Here is a 26,582-nt window from a genome sequence, read left to right as displayed (position 1 = left end):
GAGATATGTCGGCGCCTCATCACCTTGGCGGCAAAGCGCGAGGAATTGCACCACCCACAGCAGAAGGACTTGCAGCGCTGTGGCACGGTAGGTATCACAGTTCGTCTCTCAAACCGCTAGCAGATGCAAAGTAGCGCAGGAGTCTGCTGCCGATGATAGTTAAACGTTAGCGCTAGACGCTAAATGAAGCCGCACACGTACACACATACATGTGCAGTAGTTAGATGCAACAAGGCGGAAGCGCTTCACTGAGCTTGCTCGCGAAGACACAAGCCAAGTCAACGAAGCGTACAGCCATTCATTCATTCATTCGTTCGCTCGCTCGCTCATTCGTGCGCTCCTTCAACAGCAGATGCATTTATAGGTCAGCGAGGATACACGCTTATGGGTGCTTAGCGGAATTCTCAAAAGAGCGTGCATTCATGCATATCTAAAAACAAGGAGTCGTACCAGCTAAGAACAAAGCCACACACACACACATGCAAATACTTCTATCTCTGCTCGGTGTGCCCGCACAAGTGCAGAATCCGCCATTTACAAGAAAACGTGCCCAAGAGGCAGCTGCCGCACACACGAACCACTCACACACACACACACCACTATGTGCATGCATGCGTGTATGTGTGTGTAGGGGCGTAAAAGGTGCACAAAAATGCTCTGGTAAAAGGAAAGAATCATAAAATGCTCGTATGCTGAGTCGAGTTGAGTATGTTGAGAAAAATCAAGTGTAGCGTGTTTACACAGTTCATTACGACGAATGTGCCGCAAACGAGCAACAACAACACCAACACCAACCAGAACAAAGTGCTGCGTTCGTAAGTTGGTGTGAAAGCTCTTAATGGCTGTGGCATCTGTGCTGCCAGATGTCGTGCCGGGGAGGCCGAAGTGCGCTGTGGTGATTATGACTGAGGAAAAGGATAAACCTCAAGTCGAGAGGGTGATATGTGACACAAGTGTGACTGACTTGAGCAGTCGATACTCTAAACACTCTAAGATCCCTGTTGATTTTCCCACAGTTCAGTGTAATGAGCCGTGTTTAAGTATTTTTGAGTGAATATGCATGTTTTGGAGCGTAGAAAAGTGTTTTGAATAAAGGAATAAACACATTCAAGCGGAAAGTCCTATCAGTCAGTTGGATGAGTTTTGGAGGATATTTTGAAGAATTATGACAGACGTTTCCACTTCTCTAGAAAGTCGTTGTCAAGTGTATAATAGTTGAAAATATAATTTATTTTTTGGCGAAAGTTAATAGTGAGGTAATGTAAAGATCAACAGTCCAGTCCAAGGAAAATTTAAAAATTTTAGAAATTTTTCTTCATTTGCTGGACTTTTTTAAGACCGAAGAAGAGTGTATTCTTATATAATTTAAAATATAATAACCCCGTACAATTATCGGTTGGGTACTGGACCAAACCATTTATTGAGAGATTAAGTCAAACGAAAGAAAGTAATTTCTCCGTTTTTCGAAGTTAGCCTCCAAAGCCCAATAGGTATTTTACTTCAAATTTCGAAATTAAACTTGTTGAAAAGGGTATTAATAATAATAGCAAACTTTTGCTAAAACATCTAAGAAATACGGGTCCGATTTTGAAACACTGTTGCGTTGGACTTATAAGCCTATCGGTCGTTTATGATTTTATTGTGTGTATAGTAAGACTTTCTGTACGAAATGTCATATCAAAATAAATATCTTTCTAAAGTGTATAAAGTGCATTCGGCGATTTTTCATCAAATTTTTTGTGCGGAATCAAATTTCTGGTGCCAAAACGTCCAGAATGTTAGAAAAGGCCTTCGGTGATAAGTGTTTGTGGCGAGTAAGTGTCTTTGATTGGTACAAATTATTTAAAGACGGCCAGGACGGCCATCAACATCAACTGATGATCAACACGTCAATATAATAAAGGAATTGGTGCTTAAGAATCGATGATTAATAGTCAGCGATCTGACTTCGTTGGAATATCGGAAGGATCAGTAAAAACGATTTTGAGAGATTTTTTGGGCCTTAGAAAAGTGAAAGCATGATCAGTTCCAAAACAACTAAATTTTTTCGAGAAACAGCGTCGGATTAACATCTGTAAAACAATGATTTTCGACTTCATGAAACGTATTGGTACTAGATACGAGTCATGGATCCATGCTTATGACTTGGAAACAGACTATCAATTGGCTGAATATAGGGGCAAAGGTGACCCGAAGCTGAAAAACCACGCTAAATAAGATCAAAAATCAAGGTTATGTTGAGAGTTTTCTTTGATGATCGAGGCGTGGGGCACTCGGAAATCCTTTCGATTGGCCAAACTGCCAACAAGAAATACTATGTAGGTGTTATGCGTGGTTTGCGCGAGGCTATTTGTAAAAAGGGGACGGAAATATGGGCCGACAACTCTTGGTTTTTGCACCACGTTCACCAAATTTTCAACCAATATAGTGCCGCAAACACCATGTTTGTCAGATTTAGCTCTGTGTAACTTCTGGCTATTTAGGAGAATTTCGTAAAGATGTTTCGTCAAATGAAAGAAAATTTCCATACAAGCACTTGTTTCCCATCGTTCATACAAAGCTGTATGCTATAGTGGTACGATATCGAGCGCTCCACCGAATGAGCAGCTTCTTGGCGAGAAAAGGATGGGTTCAAAATATCATATCTCAAAGACTGAGGTACTAGTATATATACAGACAGATAGATATGGCTAAATCGACTTAGTTCGTCATGGTAATCACCCTTACATATACTTTATAAAGTTTCTGACGTTTCCTTTGGGGTGTTACGAACATCGTAGCAAACTTAATATACCCTTTTAAGGGTACAAAAGTGCTAAATGCTAAGAACCTCAAAAATTTTCATTAAAAAATTTAGAATGCATAGGCTCTAATTTTAATTTAAAACATTAAAATATTCCAAATTTGAGCAAAAAAATTAACTGCATGTTAAATGAGTTAAGAAAGTGCTCTCTTAGGAGCAATATAACCAAATATCTTGCTGACAAAGACTAACTTGGCAACAAATAGGAACAAAGGTCGGAAGAAGAAAGCAAAATACACAAACAAAAAGCCAAAAGGATATGCACAGGCGTACAACTTTTGGAAATGTATAATTGCGTGTGAGCACATCAACAATAATTTAAGTGTGTGAGTGTGTGTGTGTGAGCTAGTGGAAACAATGTGCATGTGTTTATAAATGTGGTAGACAAAGCAGTCTGTACGGTGGCGCACATGTTACTTATACGCCGAGGTGTCTCCTTCAAGCGATTACAATCCTTCATGCGCCTATCTCAGTGACCATTGTGTGTGACATGAGTCGTAAAAAATTTATTCAATTATGTAAAAGAGTTTTTCTTTTTGGAAAATAAACTTTTGTTAAATGTAGAGCTAGTGGAACAAGTTGGTCGACACTTTTGGTTGTTGCTGTAGATTAAGGCTGGTTATTCAAAGGCAAAAGGGACCATTGGAGTCAGCACAATTGTTTGTGGCAGTTGAGGCGTTCGACTTATGTAAGTGAATAAGAAATTCAAATAAACTTTAACATGCGTAATTTAACTGAAATGACAACAATTATAAACAAGTGTGCACGCAACATACAACGAGGGCACACATACGCACACACATACACAAAACTTGTGTGAGAACGCAACTAAAGTAAAAATATTTGTGGGTATGTATGTTTTTGAGTAAAATTCAAGTTGGCGACTTACACTCAGTTGAGTATTTATATTTTCAGATATTTTTGGGTATCTCTGTTCATACCCATCTATATACATATACATATATATAAGTATGTGCTCTATGCAGATGAGCGAATTTATATGCAAGTGAATGTGTTTGCACATAAATAGAATTCGTGAACATTAAATGGGTACGGAATCAGCAGCAGCGGCGGCGGAAGAGTGTGATTTTATGCAAAGTCTAATATTTGAGTGTGAGTGTGTTGAGCGGATTGCAGGTGCGTGGTAGTGGTGTAGGAGCTTCGAACAATGCGCACGCAAAATTTGCATATGAAAATTTAATAACCGGAAAGATGAAGAGATTCTCAAGAAGAATACGGAAAACAACACGCAATTTATGTGACAAGATGCTTGGCAAATATCATATCTCTATCATAGTGTGTGTGTGAGTGAGTGTGAGTTTATGCATTTGGACGAAATTGAGGGGTGAAAAGCCCGAAATAGACTGCCATATTTGATAAAGCTTCCATGAATTAATTTGTTAACTCAAATATTTTGGCTTTTCAATTTGTGCTGTGAATGAGTTTTCCAAAAACGCTTTTTGGCTATTTGCATTTAATTATGTAAATATGACTTGTTGTGTTCATGAGTTAAATCTAATGGCATGTGAATATGCTATTGTCGAAAATTCCATAGTCCGAGAAAATGAAAAAATGCCAGTAGCAAAGGGTAAATGAATGACTAAATACGTCAGACACATCAAACTTTACCCCGAGATAATATGAGAGGCTTTTAATGAAGCCAAAGTCAAAATTGGACGGTGGACGTGGCACCGCCCACTTTCAAGTGAAATCACCTATCTCGGGATTCTTCCGACTGATTTCAACCAAATTGTTACGTTGTGAAAATGGGCGAATTCGGAATTCAGCCACGCCTACTTCTCCATATAACACTATCCTGGTTCTTTCACTTTCCTGTGTTCAAATCAAGAAGAAGTTAATATAACGGATTAAAACATTGGGAGTATTGCTTTTGTCGTGTGGCACCTTATGACTGAAATTTGTGTACATCGAACTAAAACTGTTCAAGGCCCAAAGTACTGAATATGTGGACGCAGTACTTATAGTTGACTTTGTACTGAAAATATCGGTCAATGCGTGAGATATATAATTGACATTAAGAAAGAATCCTTTCCTCTCAGTAGTATGTCTGTGTGCCAAAATGGGAATGAATTGGGTCAATACTACCCTGAGCCCCCAAATACCTAATATTGAACTTGTGGTTGACTTTATACCGCATATATCGGCCAATGTGAGTTATCTTCATAAGATTGAGAGAGCGTGTTTTGCTTATATCGGTGCACATTTGTGCTAAGAATGAATAAAATCTGGCGAAAACTCGCCCTAGACACCATATATCTAACAAGCCTTATGTACTTTAAGGTACTTCCCTGCCCTTAATCCGTGCAAGCTGCAAGCGTGTGAAATGTTCGGTTATACCCGAACTTAGGTCTTCCTTACTTGTTTTTTTATTTTTATTGATTTTTAACCTCAACTGCTCATGTATATTAACAATTGTCTGTTCGTCTGTCAACTTCTTTGACCTCCTTTAACTTTTTCCACTTTTCCCAGCTACAAGTTAACGGCACAGTTCAGGCCTCAACATTTCGTATCTTTGTCGCTCGACTCGTCACAGTGGACAGTTGGGATTAAGAATAAATTGAAAACTGGGACAGGTGACAGTTAAAATATAGTTGTGTGTCAACAAACATAACAGTACAGTAATGAATGACCTAAAAGTCAGCCACATGACGGGAATTCATCTGCGAAGTTTTTTAGTTCCCAACTAAGCGGAGTTAGACAATTTGATCGATAAATTTCAGTTATTAAACCTCAACTGTCGGAATAATAAAACAAGTTGGGTAAGTTACAAGCACTTTTGATGCGTGTTACGAAATGTTTCTTTATGCATATGCGAGCGTGGAATTCCAGGAAAAATGAGGGTCTTATGTGAGAACAAATGCATGCGTAATGTTTGGTTAAAAACAAGCTTAAGAAGTTCTCGTTTTTTGAAAAGCAAGTTGGCAAGAAATGAAAATATTATTCTTTCTACTGCAAAAAGCTTCTATGCATTCGAAAACTAATAACAAATATTATCTAAATTTTTCTTTCACAAAATAAAATTGCTTTCGCTTTGCCAAAGCTTTTTGAATATATTTTTCCGTGCAATTTTCCAAATTGACTGCCATAGCAGTCCAATATCGCTTCTCTTAACCGAATAACTCCAACATAATAGCGCTTAAATACGAGTGAGAGTGCGGACCATGGCAACGAGGATGAAACTCAACTTAAAATGTCAAAATTAATTTGGAAAGTAATTAATGAACAAACTTTTTGTGTCAACATTTTCGTATACACGAAGAGCGCAATCCAGTGCTTGCTACATTTGACCTTTGTAGCCGAGTCTCGAACTGGTATGCTTTGCACACGGCACTATTTAGTACGAGTACTCGTATTGCGAAAGTTGCACAAAAATCTTTTCGTAAAAGGTCACCATCACATGCTTCAGAGCATCAGAGCTACAGAGTCGAAGTAGCGACTTGTTACACTTTGGCCGTCTCAGTTCTGCTGTCATTTATAGTTTCTTCCCAGTCGTTTAGTTGGAATTTACTTTGTCTGCACAGCATTCGGCGGCGGAGACAGTAAGAGAGGCAGTGACGGAGTAAGTGTGGAGGTGGGGAGATGGTGTGCTGCTGCCATTGTGTGCGTTATTCTCATTGTAAGCGTCCACGGTCATTAGCAGAAATGAAATGCGAAACATTTTTCGTAACATCTTTGAGTTTGCAGTTGCTGTCATTTCCATCGTTTTTCGTTAGTCCTTTCGCTTTGTCCATCGCTGGTCTCTTGCTAAGGCTGTGTACACTTGAACAATGTGGTAATTACTTTAGGTTCTTCGAATGAAAATGTAGTGACATTTTTTTTTGTTATTTGCTTCGTTTGTTTATTGGAATATTGCATTTTAATAAATTTGTGCAATTTCGAGATAATAAAAATTTAGTTGGAAATATTTTTTTTATTTTCGCAGGATAAAAGAAGTTCTTAATTCAGATTCCCAATTCAATACACATATTTGCTTATATTTAATATCAATATATTAATATAAAAGGTGTGTCATTTCGTCGATGTATAAACATTTAAAACTGCAAAATGTATTTTTAGTATTTAAGGCATTTTATATTAAACTTGGCCCTTGAGCTCTTCAATGGCTTGACGACTGCTGGCGTATACTCGTAAGTACTTTCAAATAATATAAAAGAACAAAAACAAAAAAAAAACATGGTGCATTTTTCTTAGCACAAAAGTGTATAAATAAATGTTATCCATAGTGCCAATACTAAGTCTCACATCGTTAGGTTATACTAGCGGACAATAACTAGACTTTCAGTAGGTAAGTAGTATATAAGAATAGAGAATTGAAAAGGTAGATGAGCTGGCTCGGGCTGTTGGAAACAAAATTCCCTAAACATTCAGCTCCTTCAAGGGTTGTTTGAAGTAATGGACCATAGATCTCAGGTCTCAGGTCTTGGAACAATAGCAACACAAGGTATGCTCCAGAGTTACTTTGTGGTATTTTTGATGGTGGACAGACCCAAAGGTTCTACTTCTAGGTAAAATGGAACTTAGTAATCTTCAAGAGGCTATCAGAAAGCACATATCTTTAGATCCCATCTTCAGAAAATTGGCAAAGTGGATTGGGCGGAATGCAGAGCATGCGATGAGAATGATGAGACTATTACTTATTTCTTGTTTGGTTTTTTAACATTTAGGAAAATTTGTTTAAGTAAGTATCTTCGAGATCATAGGAATACTATTAAGTGCTCAGTTGTGCTAAACGACTAAAATAGTTCTCATTGCGAAGATAAATTACTTGCAACTGCAAATGATGGATGCTGTAGCATCTTCGTGCAAGTTACTAATATTGCAAAATTTATATAAATTTCCGCAAGCTGACGATGTCGCAATGTGAACTCCAGACAATGCCACAAGTGCATACTCACCGACATACTACTAAATGCTGCTCATAAATTAATAATACTGCCACATATACCTGTGTGTATGTATAACAAAGGAGCAAGTGTGTGTGGGCACAAATATCATTTATTTGGAGTGTGGTAAATTTCAATTTGTATCCAGCATGCAATTCCTGGACACGGCATTTATGAAATTCCATCACTTGCCGTTACAATAACTGCACTTGCACTAGTGTGTGTGCCAGCCTTGACATGTTTGTGCTGGTAAGTCGAGTATTTATTTGAGCACCGACGACAATGCATCTATTTATATATAATATATATTTATATGCAATAGCAAAGCCACATATGTTCATGTACACACTCACTCACGCATAAAATATATTATTTAGCACGAACTCAGTTCTGCCAGCATAAAGCTTCCTCAGAGAAGTCTTAGAATCATTTTAAATTTGTATTTCAATTATATGCATCCATTAAACGTGCCTCAACAAATGCATATACACACACACACGCGCACACAATTCATTTGTAGCTGTATTTGCTTGCTTATCAATGAGCGCAAGCGCTTGCCGCTCAGGGATTAAATGTTGCCAGGCATTATCCAACAACAATAACAACATCTAACACCACAAAATTTTATAAGCTTAACTCTGTCGCCTGCATTAAATATAACAATTTGCACTTGTGTGTGTTCGCTCACTCTCGCACACACACACACACACACATGTGGTGGCGTGTGATGGCGTGTGGTAACGGCATACTCTGTAAATACAATTTGTCACTTTGTGGTTTGATGGTTGCTGCTGTAGGTACAAAACAATTACGTTTTGTAATCACTTAACTTCAATTTGTTGCATATGCTGTTGCTGTAATTACGTATTTGACTTGTTGTTATTGTTAGATTGTGTTATTTATTTCCTTTTCGTGATTTTGTTATTACTTTTTCTTTGGCCTGAGTTTGAAGTAACTGTGTCAAGTGTAGGAAAAATCTAAAAACACATTTATTTTTCTATTTCTGTGTATGTGTGTGTATGCAGTTGAGTGTTCTTTTTGTTGTAATATATAGTATAGTATGAACTTGCTTTATTATTTTTGAATATATGAAGCAATTAAATAAATAATTTGTTTTTTTGCACATAAAGTAGTTCAAGTCTTTATTATATTGTGGTTCAATATTTCATTTCATTTCATATATACGTACATACATATATACAGTTCGCAATTGTAATTTCTCTCAAGTCTGCACCCTTTGAGAATTACATGATATTTCAACATCTAAGCTTGAAGGTTTGTCACTTGTGTTTTTTATATGAATATGCGAGAACATATTTGAAAACGTATGTATGTATGTCATTTTGCTTATATTAATATACAATAATAAATGTGAGCGTTTCTCAAATATTCTGATTGTTGCCAGTCTTTTCTAACAATACTTCTGTAAGGCTTTCGGGGTCCACTAAGTTATGTTAGGTTAGGTTAATAGGTGGATTTTAACACGGACCTCACCTGCGCTGTTGTGGTACGTAAAACTCTTTTATAATTTATCACAAATACCTCGTAAGGCAACAAAGCGCTCTAAGCATATGAAAAATTCTTTGAAGTGACTAATATTAATTTCGGCAATGTCACCTGGTGCGACGAAGACATGATTGGCTCTTCCTCATCTTTTTCTATACAACTTTGTTAATACAAGATTTTTAGCCCTATTGAACAATGTGTAGTAAGAACTCCTACGACTGCTAAGTCAAGTAGTTTCTGGATCTTCTGCGGGCGACTCTAAGCCAGAAGTATAGTCGCACAGAAGCGCTAAGCGGACTCTAGGCCCGTTCTTAAACTCATTAAAAGTTGGCTTAGACAATTAGTATCCATTCAGTTCAGTAATATTGCTGGAGGTATGAGATCCAATGTATTTAAACTTAAACTTTTTAAAGCGAGACAGTCAAAAATAGTTGAGCAGATTTTACTCACTTCGGTAATTGATATTTGGCAAGATCTATGACATGGAGGATTATTGTGTAATGATCGGTTAAAGCTTCAATGGCAGGGTCAAAGGGGCTTCAAGAGCTAACGAACGTCAGGCTCCATGAAATAGTTCGGAAAATAAAAAGTTTTTGAGAATTTTTATATGAGCAATAGAAAAATAACCACATTGAATATACAATATAGAAAATTTTAACTAACCTATTTCACCAATCTATCAAAAGAGTAACCCATACGCTCAAATAGGCTCGTCTCTATTACTGGCGTTTATACATGAAATCTTAATTTTAGTCACAATGCCATCCTCCAGCAGACAACGCAGGGTCCTTCTATCCTCATTATATAAGTAAGTATATTGTATTATTTTCGGAAATTGGTAAGGGAGTAAACTAGATGTGGGACTGTTTTTAAAACATTTAGTAATTTTTTTCATTTTCGTTTTCGAAGCCATGAATCTGTGTTCGATATCACATAGCTGACTTCAAAAAAAATATTTCTACGAAAAGTGTGTAAACTTTGTTGAATTGAACAATTTTTTAAATTTCTACCATCAAAATTTTTAAACCCGTCTTTTGGATTTCGAAATCACGTGCACATGGTGTTATCCAAATCTGGTGGAGAGTCCAAACGCATCCATTTGTTGATTATATAACACCAACAATTTTCTAATATGTAATACCCGTGGGTAAAATGTTTGGATAGCATTTTTTTATTCACACTAAATATGAACTAAATTTACGTGGTCGTTAGTTAAATTTTTTAACTTCAAGCATTTTTTAGTTAAATAATACTCCTATCAGGATTTATATTTATTTATAATAACGTTCAAAATTGATTAGCTATACATTTCAACAGCAGCACCGTTGAACGTTTCATTATTATTTTTCCATAAATGTGCAAATATATCTTATATAACCTACATATACATATACCCACATATGCACCCATATCTATGGTAAATGCAAGCATAATTCTATGCTAGACCCTATTTTAATGGAAAATCCTGACATTCTCATTCTCGGCTTATTTATGCCGAGGCACGTCGAATGATGCCACTAAATCCAGCGACAGCATATGGCTAAGCTGGCAATCTGCCACCTGAGCACATGCCGCCGCCGCCGCCGCCACCATTAATGTCGCTGACCTGACTTGCACACAATAAGTAGACGCCCAACACGAAGTCGCGTCGAGCACGCTTTGCCTTTACATAATGTAATTATGTGGATTTTTCGTCCAACAAGCACAAAGCCGCAGACGCCGCTGTTGGCAGCTCGGATGGGACAAACGAATAATCTCAACTTCAATTCAACGTGAGTGGAAATATAAAAGAAGGTAATGAAAAAGAATGGAAAAAATGAATAAATAGGCTTTGTGGATGTGTCTGTATTGTGTTGTTGTTGTTTACTCACCACAACGGCTCCGTTAGAACATTTTTGCCGCTAAAACTGTATATGCGCGGCGCTTGCGAGAAGAAGCCACCTTGGCCGTTGAAGATGCCCTTCCACGAGTTGAAGAGGACGTCCCCTCTGGTATTCACTACCGGTAGATCGCGGTCCGCGACACGTACAATCGAGTCAAGATTTTGCACTCTGCGTCGAAAGAAAAAAGATACAACAATGTAAATATGTGAGTTATGTAAATATTCTTATTTTTAATAAGGTTACGTCAAATTGTGATAAAAAGTAATGTTTTAAACTTCTACAATATGTCTAAGCGTAAAAATAGAGCATATAGTAGTAATATAAATTATTAGTTGCACTTTGAAACGTTCATGAATTCTGACTTTGCTTTACTATAGAATTCAGAATATTAACGTTTTTTAATTTATGACGTTTTTTTGAGTTTTTGAAGTTTGGCTAACTATGTGAAAAGATGTTTGAATCTCTGGAACTACAGAAGAGTGTAAAAAAAATTCACGAAATGGCAACTACCGAAAGAGACAAATTTTTGTACCACCGTTTTTGACGCCTTCGAGTTTAAAGAGTAAAAATTGAAATTTGGAGTATGGTTAGTCCAGACATAGATACATCAGTCTATAAAAAAGACTTTCTAAAAATTTAAGGTTAATCGGTCCAGCAGAAAACTCCAAGCTGTTTCATGTTTCAGTTCCGGCCGAACTAGTTTGGATGCCGGGTGTTGCAAAATATCTACAAGTATATCACCGAACATAATGGAAATTGTGAAAAACATAGTCTAGAATAGTTAAAATTTGAAAATATGAAAAATTCACTTGCCTTTATTTCATATTACAATACCCTCTTAAAAGGGATGATTTTTCATACTTTTAGAATTTGAAAATTATTCTTATGTGGAACTTTAGAGGAGAAGATGATATCATAACTCTCAATATCGCCTAACCGGTACAGATCTTTGCATTGAGGAGCACTTAGTAGAACAACCAATATATTGGAGACCCTCAATTCTTTTAACTTCGCACTTCACGTTAGTTGTTTTCGACTCGCCACTTAATTGCTTGCGATTTTAGCACACTGTTCTTTCGGTTTTTTTAGCCTATTCGATATAGTTCAACGTCGTTTTGTTGGATCAAGAAATATCTATAAAATTTTTCAGTACTTTTGATTCAAAAATGGAATCATAAATTCCGATATCATCTTAGTCGTCGAAAAATTCCTCGATTTTATCAAAGACTGGACATTATGCAGGCCCCTAATCGACAAAAATATTCTACAGTCTTGCCTTAAACCGAAAGTGTTGAAAAAACTGCAGACTCAAATGCTTTCTCTCAATATTACTCGAGCCGATTGCCTGTTCCCTGCTAAAAAGGCTCCAAACAGGCGACAAATGTGATTTTTAAAGCCGTGTTTCCATAAGTATTATGCTGGAAATTTAAAGCAAATAATTCATTCCGTTATACATATGTATGTATACACATATGTTATGTACGTACATATGTGGGCGCAATTTCTTTACATTTAAATCAAAATCAAAAGCAGGCAAACACCATGACATTTAAGATAAGTGGCAGATACATATTGTTGGTGTTGATGTTGCTGTTGTATTGTGGCTTCTGCTTTCACGTTTAACGCCCGCCCTCAAATATGCTACACGTTCCTTGTTTGCCTTCAATTTCTCCACTGTTAGCGTTAGCGTCAGCCGGAGCAGCGGCAGAACCCACAGGAAGCGCTATCGGTGTGTGTGTGCGCAGTGCGATTGTGATAAGCACCAGCAGAAAAGCGCTTTGTAAGTTTGTGTGTGTGTGCCCTTCAAATGTGCGCGGGAATAAAGAAAACAATAGCTGCAACAAAAGCAACACAAACTGTAGCATAATTTCAGGTGCTTAAGCGCAATTATTTTAATTTGATCAAACGATGATAAGGCTTTTGTTTTCTCTCTGCGCCACGATGTGCCACTTTGTTGTGCCGTTACAAGCTGTCATGCTCACAAGTGCTTTGTGTTTGTGTGTCGGTGCTTTGTGTTTTCATTTACGCCTTGTTACATGCCACATGCCACTCGCGCAACGCTGTCATTGATACAAGTGCCACAAAAATAAAGTTTGCCTCTGTCCCGGTGAGCCATTAATTTTGGCGGTACTTTTTTTGCCGATTGTTGACACCACGCTCCTCACTTACCCTGCTTTGTGTGGGTGGGTCGAATATTTATTGGGCTTTCATCATTGCGCCTCTTTCACTTTTACTTTTCCTTTCACCTCGGCTTGTGGTTTATGAAAATTGTTTTGCCATAATTTAAAGCTTTGCTGGCATGCCACTGCCTTTGTCATTCTCATTGCCATTTAAACCATTTGAACTGAACCAACGACGGTCGTGTCCTCTGTCGCTCTTCCGCCCTATCACTCCTCCGCACTTTCTATTACTTAACCGCATTCATTCGTTCACAAATGTGGCAGCAGCTTTCGCTTTCACTGCCGCTTTGGCATCGCCCGATCGCCTGCGTTCGTTCATATGTTTAGAAGATTTACGATGCCACATAATCCGACTTGTGTGTAACCGTTGCCCGCCCTGACCTACTCAGTACTACTTGCGACGTCTGCTTTCTGCTTTATGTGCGAGCTTAAGTTGTAATTGCCATAACAGACTTTTATGTCTCTTTGAAGTGTTTGTGTGTAGTTGTATGCCAGCGTGTAATTCACGTTTAGTTGGAACTAACAAAAAATGTTTTTGAAAAAATCGAATAAATAAATAGAAGAATGCAATTTATTCATCGGCTGGCGCTTGATTGCTTTTTGCTGATTGTTTATGACCGTTAGAAATTTTGTGCGCGTGGCTGCTCCTTTATAAATTTCGCTCAACTTGAAAGGAAAAGTGCGTGGACTGTTTGAAATTTTCGAATTAATTAAATATCTGTGCCCTCATACATTACTTATATGCCAAATGTGGGATCAAATGATTATCTTTCTTCGAAAAATTCCGCCTTCATTTCAAAGAGCGAAAATGTTTAATAATTCAACTGCCTTTTCGAAGATTCGAAAGATTTCTAAGAACCTCTAATCTAATTGGCAGTTCCTTTTCGATTTTATGAGAATTAGCTCTAGTGGGATATTTATATTTTTAATTTTAATAATCGTTTGGAATACATGTGGAATGAAATCTTATTTGCATATAAAAATATGTTCCTGAAGGTTTTATCTTTTATAAAAAGAAAATAAATTAGAAAGGCATACTTTGACTCAAGTGGGTATGACACCCAAGGGCCTGAAACCTATATTCGTGCGTTTTTTTTTCAAAATCTTATTGAAGATGAACACATACTAAATTGGTATCTGAACTAAGATAACCTACATCTTTAATACATATATGACTAACTGTATGCTAACGTACAATTCTACCTCTTTTAAATGGAAATGGATGCTATTAAGGATTCGTTATTAGTAGGAAAAGGGGGTACGATAGCTTAGCTTACTACATACTTCGAGAGAAATATTCAAAATGGAGACCAGGTCATACTATGTATCAAAGCTATTTTTTACTCAAAGACCTAAAGCTCGAAAACATGGAAGTACGCTTTTATGTACCGCTAAAGCACCATTAACTCATTAAAAATTTTCTTATGTTATCGATTTCGACTTCAATTAGCTTAGGTGGTTCTATTTTAGTATTAGAAAATAAGAAGCGAATACCTTATATCATTTCTTCCCGACAAACTTCAATAAATTATATTCGGTAAAATTTTTAGTCTCACCAAATACACATCCCTTGGGCAATGAATCACGTCAAACCAATTTTGCTGTAGGCGAGAAACTCACTGGGTCTCGTCCGATTTACTCCTATCCAGAATTATCTCTTTGGGAGGTCTACGTACTTATGTTTCGTGCGTCAACCTCGTGAGAGGCCAACTCGTCTGTCACTAAACCCAGACACGTCAGAGAGTTCTTACTGAGAGAAGAGTATCTTGCTTTGCAAGCTGATAAGCTTAAATTAGACGTTACTTTAAGGATGGTTGATTAGGTTATGTAAGCAGGCTGATATTCATGAGGCTACGAATAAACATAGCTAAAGGAAAAGACGGGACAGATTAGCTAGAGATGTCTGTTTGGTGTAATGTTTAGTACTGTAAAGTATTAATGCAAAAATATCGTCGAAAATCGTCAAAGTGGCTTGCGCTTGCCACAAACTGTTTAAGGCCTAGACGTTTCAACCTCAGTCTGGCGAAAGCTGGATAGTTGAGGAGAAAGTGTTTACATTTTTCCACATCATCTTCCTCGAGGCAACTTTGACAAGTTGCGTCCTCCAAAATCTTTAGCTCCACCAGTAGGACAGTTTTATGGTAAGTTAAAATTGCTATATTACATTCCACTCTGAGAAAGAAGGATTTTGAAACCCAATCAGTGTTTTCTGACTTTACGCGACATCAGATCGTAAGAGGACAGAGGAACATCGGCACCATCTTAAGCTGATGGCTTTTAGGTTAAGGTGCCCTTTCTTGCAAGCTAATCGGTTGTACAATTATTTCGCTGTAACCAGGTGTCCAGACAAATTTAATATGTATGTAAGTAGCTTGATTCTACTGTTAATGATGTTATGTACAACCTTCGCAGTTATGAAGGTATAAGTAAAATGGCATTAAGTGTCATCGCAAGTGCGAGTTTAATTCACCATAACTCATTTTTTGTGGAGAGATGACATCACTTGTCAATAGCTCCTCATTGCTCATAGCTGGATTCACTTGTATACGGTGCCGGGGAATTTATACAGATTATTTGTATATCGTTAAAGTTCGTCGTTTCTAAAGTACATATTCAGTTTGAATACAACATAGCTATATTATTGAATGTATATTTATTATAATATAATATGTAGTTTCATTAGTTGCTTTTGTATAAATCGATGCGCAAATGTTGCACGCATCCAAAAAAACCAACAAAAAACAAAAAAAACAATAACAAGGAGAAGTTGACAGCACACAATTTGCGAAATAAGCGAAACACTTGTTTGTTTTAATTAAATGCCAGATCACAAGAGATACGCGCAGTTGCAGCAATTATTTTCAAGTGCCAAAGAGAAGAGTAAAGTCGAGTTGTCGCTGTTGCAGGGACGACGCTGTGCCAAACTGCTAAGCGCCCCGGCAAAGATGTGCGCTGCTATGGAGATGTGCGTCAAATGAGCGAGTGCCGTTGCAAATGTAGTGGCGCCGAGTTGAAAGAGGATTGTCATCAAACGCAGGTGGCAACTCGACGAGTGGCAGTAACGTGTTTGCGACTAATTAAAAGGTGAGTTTATGCAACAGCCAACATGCGGCACTTAAAGAAACAACTACACACACACACGCATGTGAATGAGGCTGAGTGTGAGCGCTTGCGGTGATAGTGTCAAGATAGACGAAGCGGCGAGAAGACCGACTGCGAAGTGCATTAAATAAATGAATCCATATATATTATTTCCATATGTGTGTGTGTGTGAAATGCCGCTAAACGCTGCAGCGACAAGTGACAAGTGCGTCGAAATATACGCTGAGTGACAGGAAAGCGCCAAACCGTTGCGTATCCCTACAAGTTACGTAGTTAGCGGAAGACAACATGTTGTAGAAGCCGAAGCTGCCGGAATAGCATACAACGGTATGTATATGCAACAAGGTGCAAGCATGTTATGCAGTGTTGTAACTGCAGGCTAAATATGTAGTTATTGTTGAGTGTGTGTCTGAAGACAAGCTGTTGCAGCTGGTGTAGCGAGTCAGCATAGCCGAAGGAGAGCGTGCTGACTTCGGTGCAAACATATGCGAGTGCAACAAACTGAAACACGAAGGAGATGGGAGGTGCTACGGCGGATTTGTATAAGCATTAGGGTGTTCCTCAGCTAGGAAATTAACTACTTTTTTATCCACGCCAACTTTGATTATATGCAAATGGATCGGATTGTGTCGGTATAAGGCGTCTGGAAAAATGATAAACTTTATTTTCTCCAAGAAGATTTGAAAAAACGATGAGAGCAGATTTTAAAAAATATTATAAAAACTTTCCCTTATGAACCACCCTAATAAATATATACTAACTTATGCTTGAGAGTGTATGTGCTCATACACGCAAGTCTCGCATTAAATTGTATACGCATCCGGCCAGTAGTTGCGCATACGCGCTGGTGTACCAACACCAGTAACTGGCAACCGTTCGGAGCGGCGCGGTAAGCTGTGACACTGCAATTGTGGAAGGTACTGCATAATGTATGCAACATTTACTGTTCAACTTGACCCAAATATTTAAAATAGTTGTTGTGTGTGTGTGTTTGTAGAGGTAAATGCGGTCCTTACGGATATTCAGCGCATGTATGCATTTATTGCTGACTGCCTTTGTTGAATTTACACTAAATTATGTAAAACAGCGCACTGCTGACGTTTGACTAAGGCAACAATGGATGGGCGAATGGGCGACAGAGGCAGCAACAACAGCGTTTAATTTTAAGAAATTATCATAAGCACAGCGTCGTACATTTAATGTGTCTCGGTCGCTGGTTGAGGAATGCGTAGCGAAATTTGCTTGCACTTGTGTTTGTTGCACTTGTTGTTGTATGCTCAGTATTTAGGTTAAAATTTATAATAAACCAAGTTAACAAGCTGGAGCGTTGAGGTGAGCTGAGGAGCGGCGGTACTGTGCAAGACGTAACTATGTAGCCAACAACCGTCAGTTGCTGGTGTAGCAAGAGCAAATGAGATCGAGTAGCAGCAAAACATGAAAGTGCTTGCGTTCGCATGGCAGCGACGTCTACTTGCTCTATTTGTAGCGCTCTTCTGCCGCTCTAGGTCATGCTTGTCCTTGGCCGCTTAGCTGCACGCTTGAATAGCCGGTGCCACCCGAGCTGCTAGCTGCTACAAGCACGAGTGTACAAGTGCCGCAGCTAATTTTAGATATAGGTGAGTGGGTAAATGTTGCAGGGGAGGTAGAGCAGCGCTGCTTATTGCTGGTGAGTCTGGGAAGGAGCACACTGAAGTCTAGCAAAATATAAAGCAACGCAAAGAAAGTAAAAGCAAAAGTAAAAGTAAGCATCACTTGTGTTGTGGCAACGTCAGAGTCCACAAGGCACGGCTTCTTTAACATTGTCTAACACACTACACACTAACACTCATGCACTTCATTAGTGTAAACAGTGCAATGAAATTCACTTTTTGGTCCAGTCATCGTCCGACGTACCTGTTGGCTCAGCGCTGCTGGCCATAGCACTGCTTCTTTATACATCTCAAGCATTGTAAGACATGGCTACAATGGCAAGCAAAAACACACACATACACTGGTGTATTTTTGTGCATTTCGCCTTCTTCCTGCCATAATCGTAGTCGGATGTGGAAAGCGCTGTAATTGAAAATAATGAGGGTACTTGTAAACACTGCTCAACTTTTAAATTGTTTTGGTCACTTCTTTCAACTTCTTTTTTCGAATTTTGCTTTGCCTTTTATTTATTTGTTTACTAAGTTATTGTCAATTTGTATTTTCGTTTCCGTTGCGCTCGTGATGATCGCTGTGGCAGTTAAATTTGCTTGAATAAAGGGCAAATGTGTGCTTCCGGTGTTGAAATTAAATTTATGACGACTTTCAGGCGCGCTGCTGAGGTTGGAGTTGTCCTCGATGTGTTGGCATTAAATCTCTTGTTTAGGTATTATGGGTATTAATTAGTTTTAAAGTTATGAAAATATTTTTGATAGGCAGTGAGCCTGTCAGCTAAGGAGAATTACTTCATTCTGACTTGGCAGTAAATGTTTTATGAGTTAGCAGCGGCTTTTTATTATCCTAAGTTTCAGATGTAAATGTAATAGATGCTACCAATAATGTACCGATATGTTTAGACGAAGCTGGTTGATTTCGCTTTGAATTACAATGTTCTATAGTAATAAATTTCATAGGTGGCAAATGATATTCAATTTTGTCTTACTCTTTTCTGTAGTGACGGCTTTAATATTCTTTAACATTTTGACACAAATCTTTATAATCTTAAAACATCGCATGTGTATTCTATAATTGTTTTAGTATTATCTTAAATGGAGAAAGATACAACTAGTATTCTACGTATTAACAACCGGCCTTAGCAATTTGCATCTCGTGCGATATATAAGTTTAAAAAGACAAAAATGTGTACTAAAAGTTGTTTGAACAGTTTCATGATTATTTGATTCAGTATAAGTACACAAACAAAGTCCACGCTCCATTATCATGATATTGCACAAAAAACAGTTTAGAACCATTTAAATAAGGTTGAGTACAACAAGAATCTCGCTGTATGGGCGTCAAGCTTTAGACCATCAGGAGAGAAATTGTGGTCCATTGTCTCAATAGTTGCTTGCCAGAAGTCTAAAAATAATAATTTGCTGATAAAAACTTCGCTCCAAGCGAAGGGCGGCTTGTAAAAAAAACTTTGAATATAGTTAATGCCAAAATACTGGTCGTAGATCGAGCTTTTAGATCTCTTCAAGTGGAGTTTCGTCCAAAATCAGGTTTTGTTCCGGAAACTATGGATCTATGCGCAAACTGATATTGCAAGATCGTCATGCGACCTATCGTCAGATTAAGGCAACTATGGGCACTGGTGGGACTAGCATAGATTCAATATTGCATGAACATTTGACTGCAAGAAAAAGTTGTAGACGTTTATGACATCGTGACAGGTGATGAGACCTGGATTTACGCGTATGAGCCCAAATACAGCAGTCGAGCAGCAGATGAGCCGAATGCAACAAAAGTTTTTCGCACACGAATCACTTCTAGGCAAAGGGTTGCCCGTGTTTTTTTGAACTAGACATGCCGTAACCACTCCAGTAAAACACTTGCCAGTTGTCTTTCAAGTAATCAGGAAAACCAACCACCGAAGACGGATCACTCTTCACCACGTCAATGCTAGCTCTCACACATCGACTGAAACAACTGCATTTTTGGACATTCAAGCCATCGATTTGATGAGTTATTGCCCGTACAGTCCAGGCTGTACTGAATGACTTCTTTTTATTCCCGTTCGTAAAAAAAAGGTCAACGTTTTTCGACATCTCAAGAGGCGGTTGATGCTTTCAAAACGTATGTTGTGGAGATATTTCAATCTTAGTGGCAAAAGTGCTTCCAAAATTGCTTCAAACGCATGCAAAAGTGTATAGATCTTAATGGAGAACATTGTGGAAAGCAATAAAGCGGTTTTCGATTATTAAAATTTGGTTTTGTTCTAGAATTCCGAAACACGATAGGCAACCTACGTATTACCACATGTTGACAAATGTGATCTTACTTTGTATTTGAAGGTGATATTGTTTGCGGTATTCATGCTGGCGTCTAATTTACTTGTGAGCAAAGACCCTGTGGCTACCCTCTTTTACCAATTCAAAGAAATTAGCACGAATTTTGTAGTTGTTTAGGTTAGTGCTGAACGATACATGAAACGATTATTAGTTTGTTTAATCGACAGTCTCGTTGTGGGCGAGTTTAATAAACATCAAAAGATAGACGTTTTTTCTTATTTTCATACAATCTTCGACATTGTGGCCGGTTGTGTTCGTTGCCAGTTTACAATGCCAGGAAAATTCTTCAGGAGTTTTAGAGCCAGGCATAGAAGCAGTCTTCTTTGGCTGTGAAAAGTGGGATAAAAATTTATCATCAGCCGATCCAGAGTTTCCACAACCATTTTCTAAGATTTTACTGAAAATATCTAATCTGTTGTGGACCTTCTGTGTCTAATGTAATAATTTTGTTTATGCCCGATTATTGTTCTTTGTTGTAATTTGAACAAAAAGTAAGTTGCCTAAGTACCAAAGTTCACTTAAAAATCTTAGTAAAAAAGGGTATATTCCATTATATAATTTACGAAATGTGTTGTTCCATGCACAAACACACGTATTATTTCAGAATTAAATCATCATAATTACTCATGTAGCATCAGAAAAAGGCAAACCAATATTTGCTTAATACGCCGAATAAATTTTACTAGTAAACTAATCAAATAAATTTTCACATAAAATATTTCAATCCATTTTGCGGTTCGCCAATGCAATGTTAGCAATTCTCCTGGATAAATTGCGCGTTAATTCAATTAAAACGCAGCGTTGGCGCAAAGGAACATACATACTAACCGTTAGATGTGTTTTTCTACTAAATATATGAGCATTTGACATAATAACTGTAAATATATATGTGCTTACCTGGATGACAGGAAGGCTTTGAAGGTGCCCAATAAGCCGGCGCGGCGCCCCTGACGATAGCAGGCAAAGTCAGCGCCGCGTATGCCCTGCAGATCGCCGACGTAAGGCTCGTTGAGTGCCGCTACGCGAAGCTGTTCAAAGTAAATAATAATATTTAATAAAAATATTTGTATATTTCTGTACAAATGAGTGTTTGTTTGCTGAATTCGCTTGAATAGCACACAAGTGCCGTGCGCTTGCAATTACATAACATCAATTTGAGCGCGGGTCAATTCATTGGCTTTACTTGTATTTTTTGCGCCATTTGCCATTCAATTATTTAGCCAACAGTGCATCATTTATAATGTGTGTGCATAGTTGAGTGGACTAAGTGACTATGCATGTTTAACGGCCTGTTGACATGTTCATTTGCATATTTACAGTTGCGCGCACACACACAGGCGTACACGCATATACCCACGGGTGGGCATGTAGTGGAGCGGCAATGCACTATTTGCTTTATAATTTTTTAATTGAATTTATATAGACTGCACGAGCAATAAAATGAAATCTCAAAAACAAAAAAACGAAAGTATTAAAAATAAATATGTGTGTTTGTTAATTGCTCTGTTAATTGTCCACTAGAAAATGGCGAATGCGTGAAGCGAAACCGCGCTCCACATAATTATGCTCATTTGTCAAGCAATTAAAACTATGCCAACGCGCAGAAAATGAAAACAAAACGCAATTAAATTAATCCGAAACTCGTGTGAATGCAAATCAGAACAAAAAAAATGGAAAAAACTATGGTGAAATGGAATAAAAAATATGTTTGGCAAAAAAGTGACCTAAAAATCATAAAATGCAATTAATGTTGTTAAATGATGATATGTACACTCTGAGCTTTGATTGTTGTCGGTCTGTTCTTCGTTTTTTGTTTTGGAATTTTTTTGGTGTGGGATTAATTTTTAGAACTCACCATGCGTGGATACCACTGTGCGGTCGGCGGGGAATGTCGATTTTTGCGCGGTTATGATTTTGTTATTTTGCGATTTAAATATGTACATAAATAAATGCGCCGCAGAGCGACCCGAAGCACCCGAGAGCGTAGCATTTAAATTGATTGTTAATTATTTTTTAATGAATTTGCGGTTGTTTCGTTTCATTTTGAAAAGAGAAGAATTCCATTATTAGATAATTGTAGTTAGCTTTCATTTAAATAAGCAAATTTCATTTAATTTTTATTTTTCGGAAATATAACAAAAACCACAACAAAAAAGTGTGCAACATTTAAACAATTTGAAGCAACAACAATTATGATTAAAATGTGAAAAGCCAAACATTGAAACCATGGCGAAATATAAAGCTTCCAAAGAGCTAAAAAGCAAGCAAATTTAAAAATTAAAGAAAGTTATAAATAAAGCAAAATTATAATTAAAGCAAATTTATAAAAAAGCTCTGCTGTAAAATTTTAAGCATTTTATAGTATTATTAAGCAATGTGATTTATGTGAAATCATTAAAAATATTAATATGTTTCCTAGCGTAAGTAGAAGTAGAAACTATAGTGCTTTGAAAAATATCCAGTTTTTAAGTAGCTTTATGCTTTGTAGTGCTTTGCAAAGCCTTTCTGGTTTTTTAAGACACTTTGTGTAAACGTAATCGAATTTTCCAAGAAAAGGCATGCAAATAGTAACTATATGTGTATGTATGAGTGTATGCATAAGTAAAAAAAATATAATATATACATTAACTGCTAATACCCTTCACTATAAAAGTTGTGTTATATTTTCTGCTCTTGGGCTTAAATGATTTCTATTTCTCTTTCAATAGAATACAATTATTGGAAACAAAATAAATTTATTTTATGAATTCATATACATATATGTAACTTGAGTATATTCGTTAAAAATATCTATGCACGCTTAATTCCAGAACTCCATTAAGCAATGGAAAAAAAATCTAGTCTTTTCAGAAGCAGGTTCAAGATTTTATGTGTATATTTTTGCATAAACCCTTTATACTGTAATAATTTTTAACAGCGATTCAACAAAAATCTTGTCAAGGCTTAACTTACAGCTTTCCGTAGCTGAGTGATTAACTGGTATACCCAAAATCAACATTTAAACACTTAAAACAGTAAAAAAAGAGAAAATCACAGGCGACAAAAAACTGAATGTCGATTGAAATCAAAAATGCCATGCAATTTAACGTTGTTTGCACTACTGTGTAAGAAAACATCAAAAGGTGATTGAGACTTGAGCAAACAGTAAGTTATTTTGGTACATTTTGTCACCAGATGGTGCTGCATTGGACATGTCACTCATTGTTACTTCTGCCTTATTCTTCATAAAGTTTTTAATGCTGGCAATGCAGGTGATAAACTAACGAATGTCTCATATAGAAGATCTTATACAAATAGCTGAGTGTATACATGCAGCCACTTCACGGAGAAAATGATCGATTTTGTGTATTGTGGGGTTTTACTATTTTCACCGAAAACTACTTGAATAGTCGATTTTGAACGAATTTTCATAAATTTGATCTCGCTTTTTGTGTGAACTCAATATGGTGCCCTTGTTACGGTTCTACTCAGATAGGCTCAAGCGGTGGCGAACATTTTTTATTATACTTAACATTTCTCCAAGCATACTCAGAATTTCCAACTTGCTACACCAAAGGTCTTCTGCTGAGTTTAAATGGTTATATCCGTTTCCAGAAAAAAAAACCTTTTTTGCGAATTTTGTGTGCAAAGTATTTTTTTTTAAATAAATGAAATAAAAATGAATTTACGATTCTTTTGGATATATGAACTTAGGTAATAATCGAAGCACAGGTAAAGATTTTAATTTTTGAAAAAAAATGTCGGTTTCCCCCAAGAGAAAGTAATTTTCTGTGAAAAATCAAACTGCAAAATGATTTAAAAGGACAAAATTATTATCAAAAATCTTATTCTTTCCAGCATTATCGATATATATCTATGAAGAACGTGTAAAAATTCCAAGCCAGCCGGTTTTGCTGTTTCTGTGAAACTTTCTCACCAAAAATTGGATTGATTGAAATTCATCAGTGGATACAATACCTTAAGGAAGTAATTCCCGTACTCTGTCTTTGATTTCAGCACTCAAGAAATCATTTTGTCCATTATTATTATTCTTACCAGAATGACTACTTTTACTGCAGGTTACGATATTTGTAATCGGTCTACAATATAAAAAAATATAACAAAAAAGTTTGATTGAAACATACAAACCAAGATCGGGGCCATTCCCAATATTTTCTTTTACTGGGACTAAAGAAATATGAAGATTTTTAGAAATTTGGAATCTTCTTTAGATCAATTATAATTCGTTGTACACTTCTCTATGGCTTGGACTTCTACGGAGATGATATTGATAGATCAAGTCAAAATATGGAAGAGCAATGAGTATTTAGGGTGCAACACTACTATTTTTCTTAGTCTAACCGTCTATGTTATTTGATAATTAATATCATATTAAAGCCAACATTAATATTTGGCTTAAATAATATTTTTATATCAACATCCTTTTTTGCTTGATTTTTGTAAAGTAAAACTATTATCCGCTGATTTCTTATTAAAACCAATTTAAATTCCTACAAAAGCACAGAAAAATTTACATTTAAATGCATAAATTTAAGAATTGAGCAGCAACAATCATTTAAATGTTCTACAGCAACCTTAAATATCCTTAAGGGGTCAGTAGGTTAATCTTTTTTCAAAAAAAAAAAAATTTTTTGCATTTTTTGTTCCCTTATACCCTTAGAATTAATGTAGAAATCCACTTTACCATTGGAAGGTTTCGAAACGCGTTTTTCTCAAAACACATACTTTTTTAAACTAGCGGACATGATTCCGGTCGAACTACTCAACTGATTTGCTTAATTTTTTTTAATGTTCACAAAACGCCTGGCTATCGTCACTTTGTTTTTTATAATTTATTGACAATGTTATGACAAAATTTATGTAAAAAAACATGGGGAAAATTAAAAAAAAAACGTGAATTACTTTTTTACTTATCAAGATTTTTTCATGATTCTAGTAAGGACGATAACCATTCACGGACTTTTGAGGAATAAATTGGGTTTTTGTGTTTCAGATGATCCAAAGATGAAAAATCGTGTCCGCCAGTAAAAAAACGCATCTCATTCACCCAGCCATTTCTCCGACAGATGTCATCAAAAAATGCCGAAAAAATTTGTTTATACACTCCACGATCTACCTCATGATATGTGAAAAAAGTTCTATTGTAAAATAAAAATTTCTATAAAAAAAATGTCAAAAAACAGGCCAGATTACCCTACTGACCACTTAAGTGCTCACACGCACATGGACACACACTCGCCCGCATATGTGCCTTTGGTTGATTTACACATTTATGTAATCAATCAAAAGCGCAATTGTTGTAATTAAAATCTTGTTTACGCATTTAATTTGCTGTCAGCTTGTGACACGAATTATTTAAATGTACAAACAAATATGTAAATAAATATGCTCATAATTTTCGCATCATTACGCATAGCTGCAAGCATAAGGGTAACTACAATGCACGAACGCGCAAATATAATACATTCCAACGAATGTGAGCTTATAGTAAATCATAATTGAAAGCGATTTGTCAATCCGTAAGCTGCTGAGTTATGAAACTATATGTGGCGCTGTATCCAGCAGACTTGTGCAAATATTATTTTTATCTTGCTACATAAATAACGTGCCATCTCTCGAGGGCTACTAATCAATCTAACTGGGCCTGTCAGAAATAGCAGTTGCAGGTGTCCCAACGGCAAGTGGCCAGTTGCGCGCTGCTGGAGATGTTGTCTCAAGCAAACGGCGTGGAAATGAAACAAGAAAGAAGCAAATAAATAACAAATGCTCATGACAAGCAGCAAAAGCTTGTAACGCGATATTATTGCGAAAATAACTGATTATTTCGTACCCCCAAATAGCTCGAAGACAAATGCCGAATGTGTTGCGTAGACGTCATCTACTCTCGCATGTCAGTTGTTGGGGTGTGGTGGCGCCAAGATAGCCAAATGGTCAAATAACTCTATCGGCACTTGTGTAAATATTTATTTGTGGGTTTTACATACATACATATTTATGAGAAAGCAGAAGCATAACTGTTTGTATGTGAGTATAACGCAACGGCGTGTGAGCGTGTGCTGCTCTGCGGTAGTGTACAGCTGAAATATTTGATTTATATGCGATGAATATTGTGAAATATGTCAAATGCCATCTTGATTGAAATTGTCAATTTTTTCGCTGTTAACGGCAGATTGGCGCACAATAAAACTGCTGAGCACCGGAAATAAATATGCGATCGTAGTTGCAAA

At 36.9% G+C, this 26,582-nt stretch overlaps 1 protein-coding gene across 3 annotated transcripts in view; it reads right to left on the bottom strand.

Moving 5' to 3' along the window:
- LOC120777208 (collagen alpha-2(IX) chain) overlaps positions 1-26,582 on the bottom strand; it is a 379,148-nt gene that overhangs the window by 6,242 nt on the left and 346,324 nt on the right. For all 3 annotated transcript variants that reach the window (XM_040108383.1, XM_040108384.1, XM_040108385.1), the window contains 3 exons: positions 22,211-22,225; positions 21,253-21,383; positions 11,085-11,264 (listed from right to left, as the gene is read on the bottom strand). In XM_040108383.1, coding sequence (XP_039964317.1) covers positions 11,085-11,264; positions 21,253-21,383; positions 22,211-22,225 — 326 coding nt within the window. The remainder of the gene's footprint in view (positions 1-11,084; positions 11,265-21,252; positions 21,384-22,210; positions 22,226-26,582) is intronic.

Source organism: Bactrocera tryoni, chromosome 5 (genome assembly GCF_016617805.1).
Source record: "Bactrocera tryoni isolate S06 chromosome 5, CSIRO_BtryS06_freeze2, whole genome shotgun sequence".
Lineage (NCBI taxonomy): Eukaryota > Metazoa > Arthropoda > Insecta > Diptera > Tephritidae > Bactrocera > Bactrocera tryoni.
The sequence above is the reverse complement of the archived record's forward strand: the minus strand, read 5'-3'. Positions and strand labels throughout refer to the sequence as shown.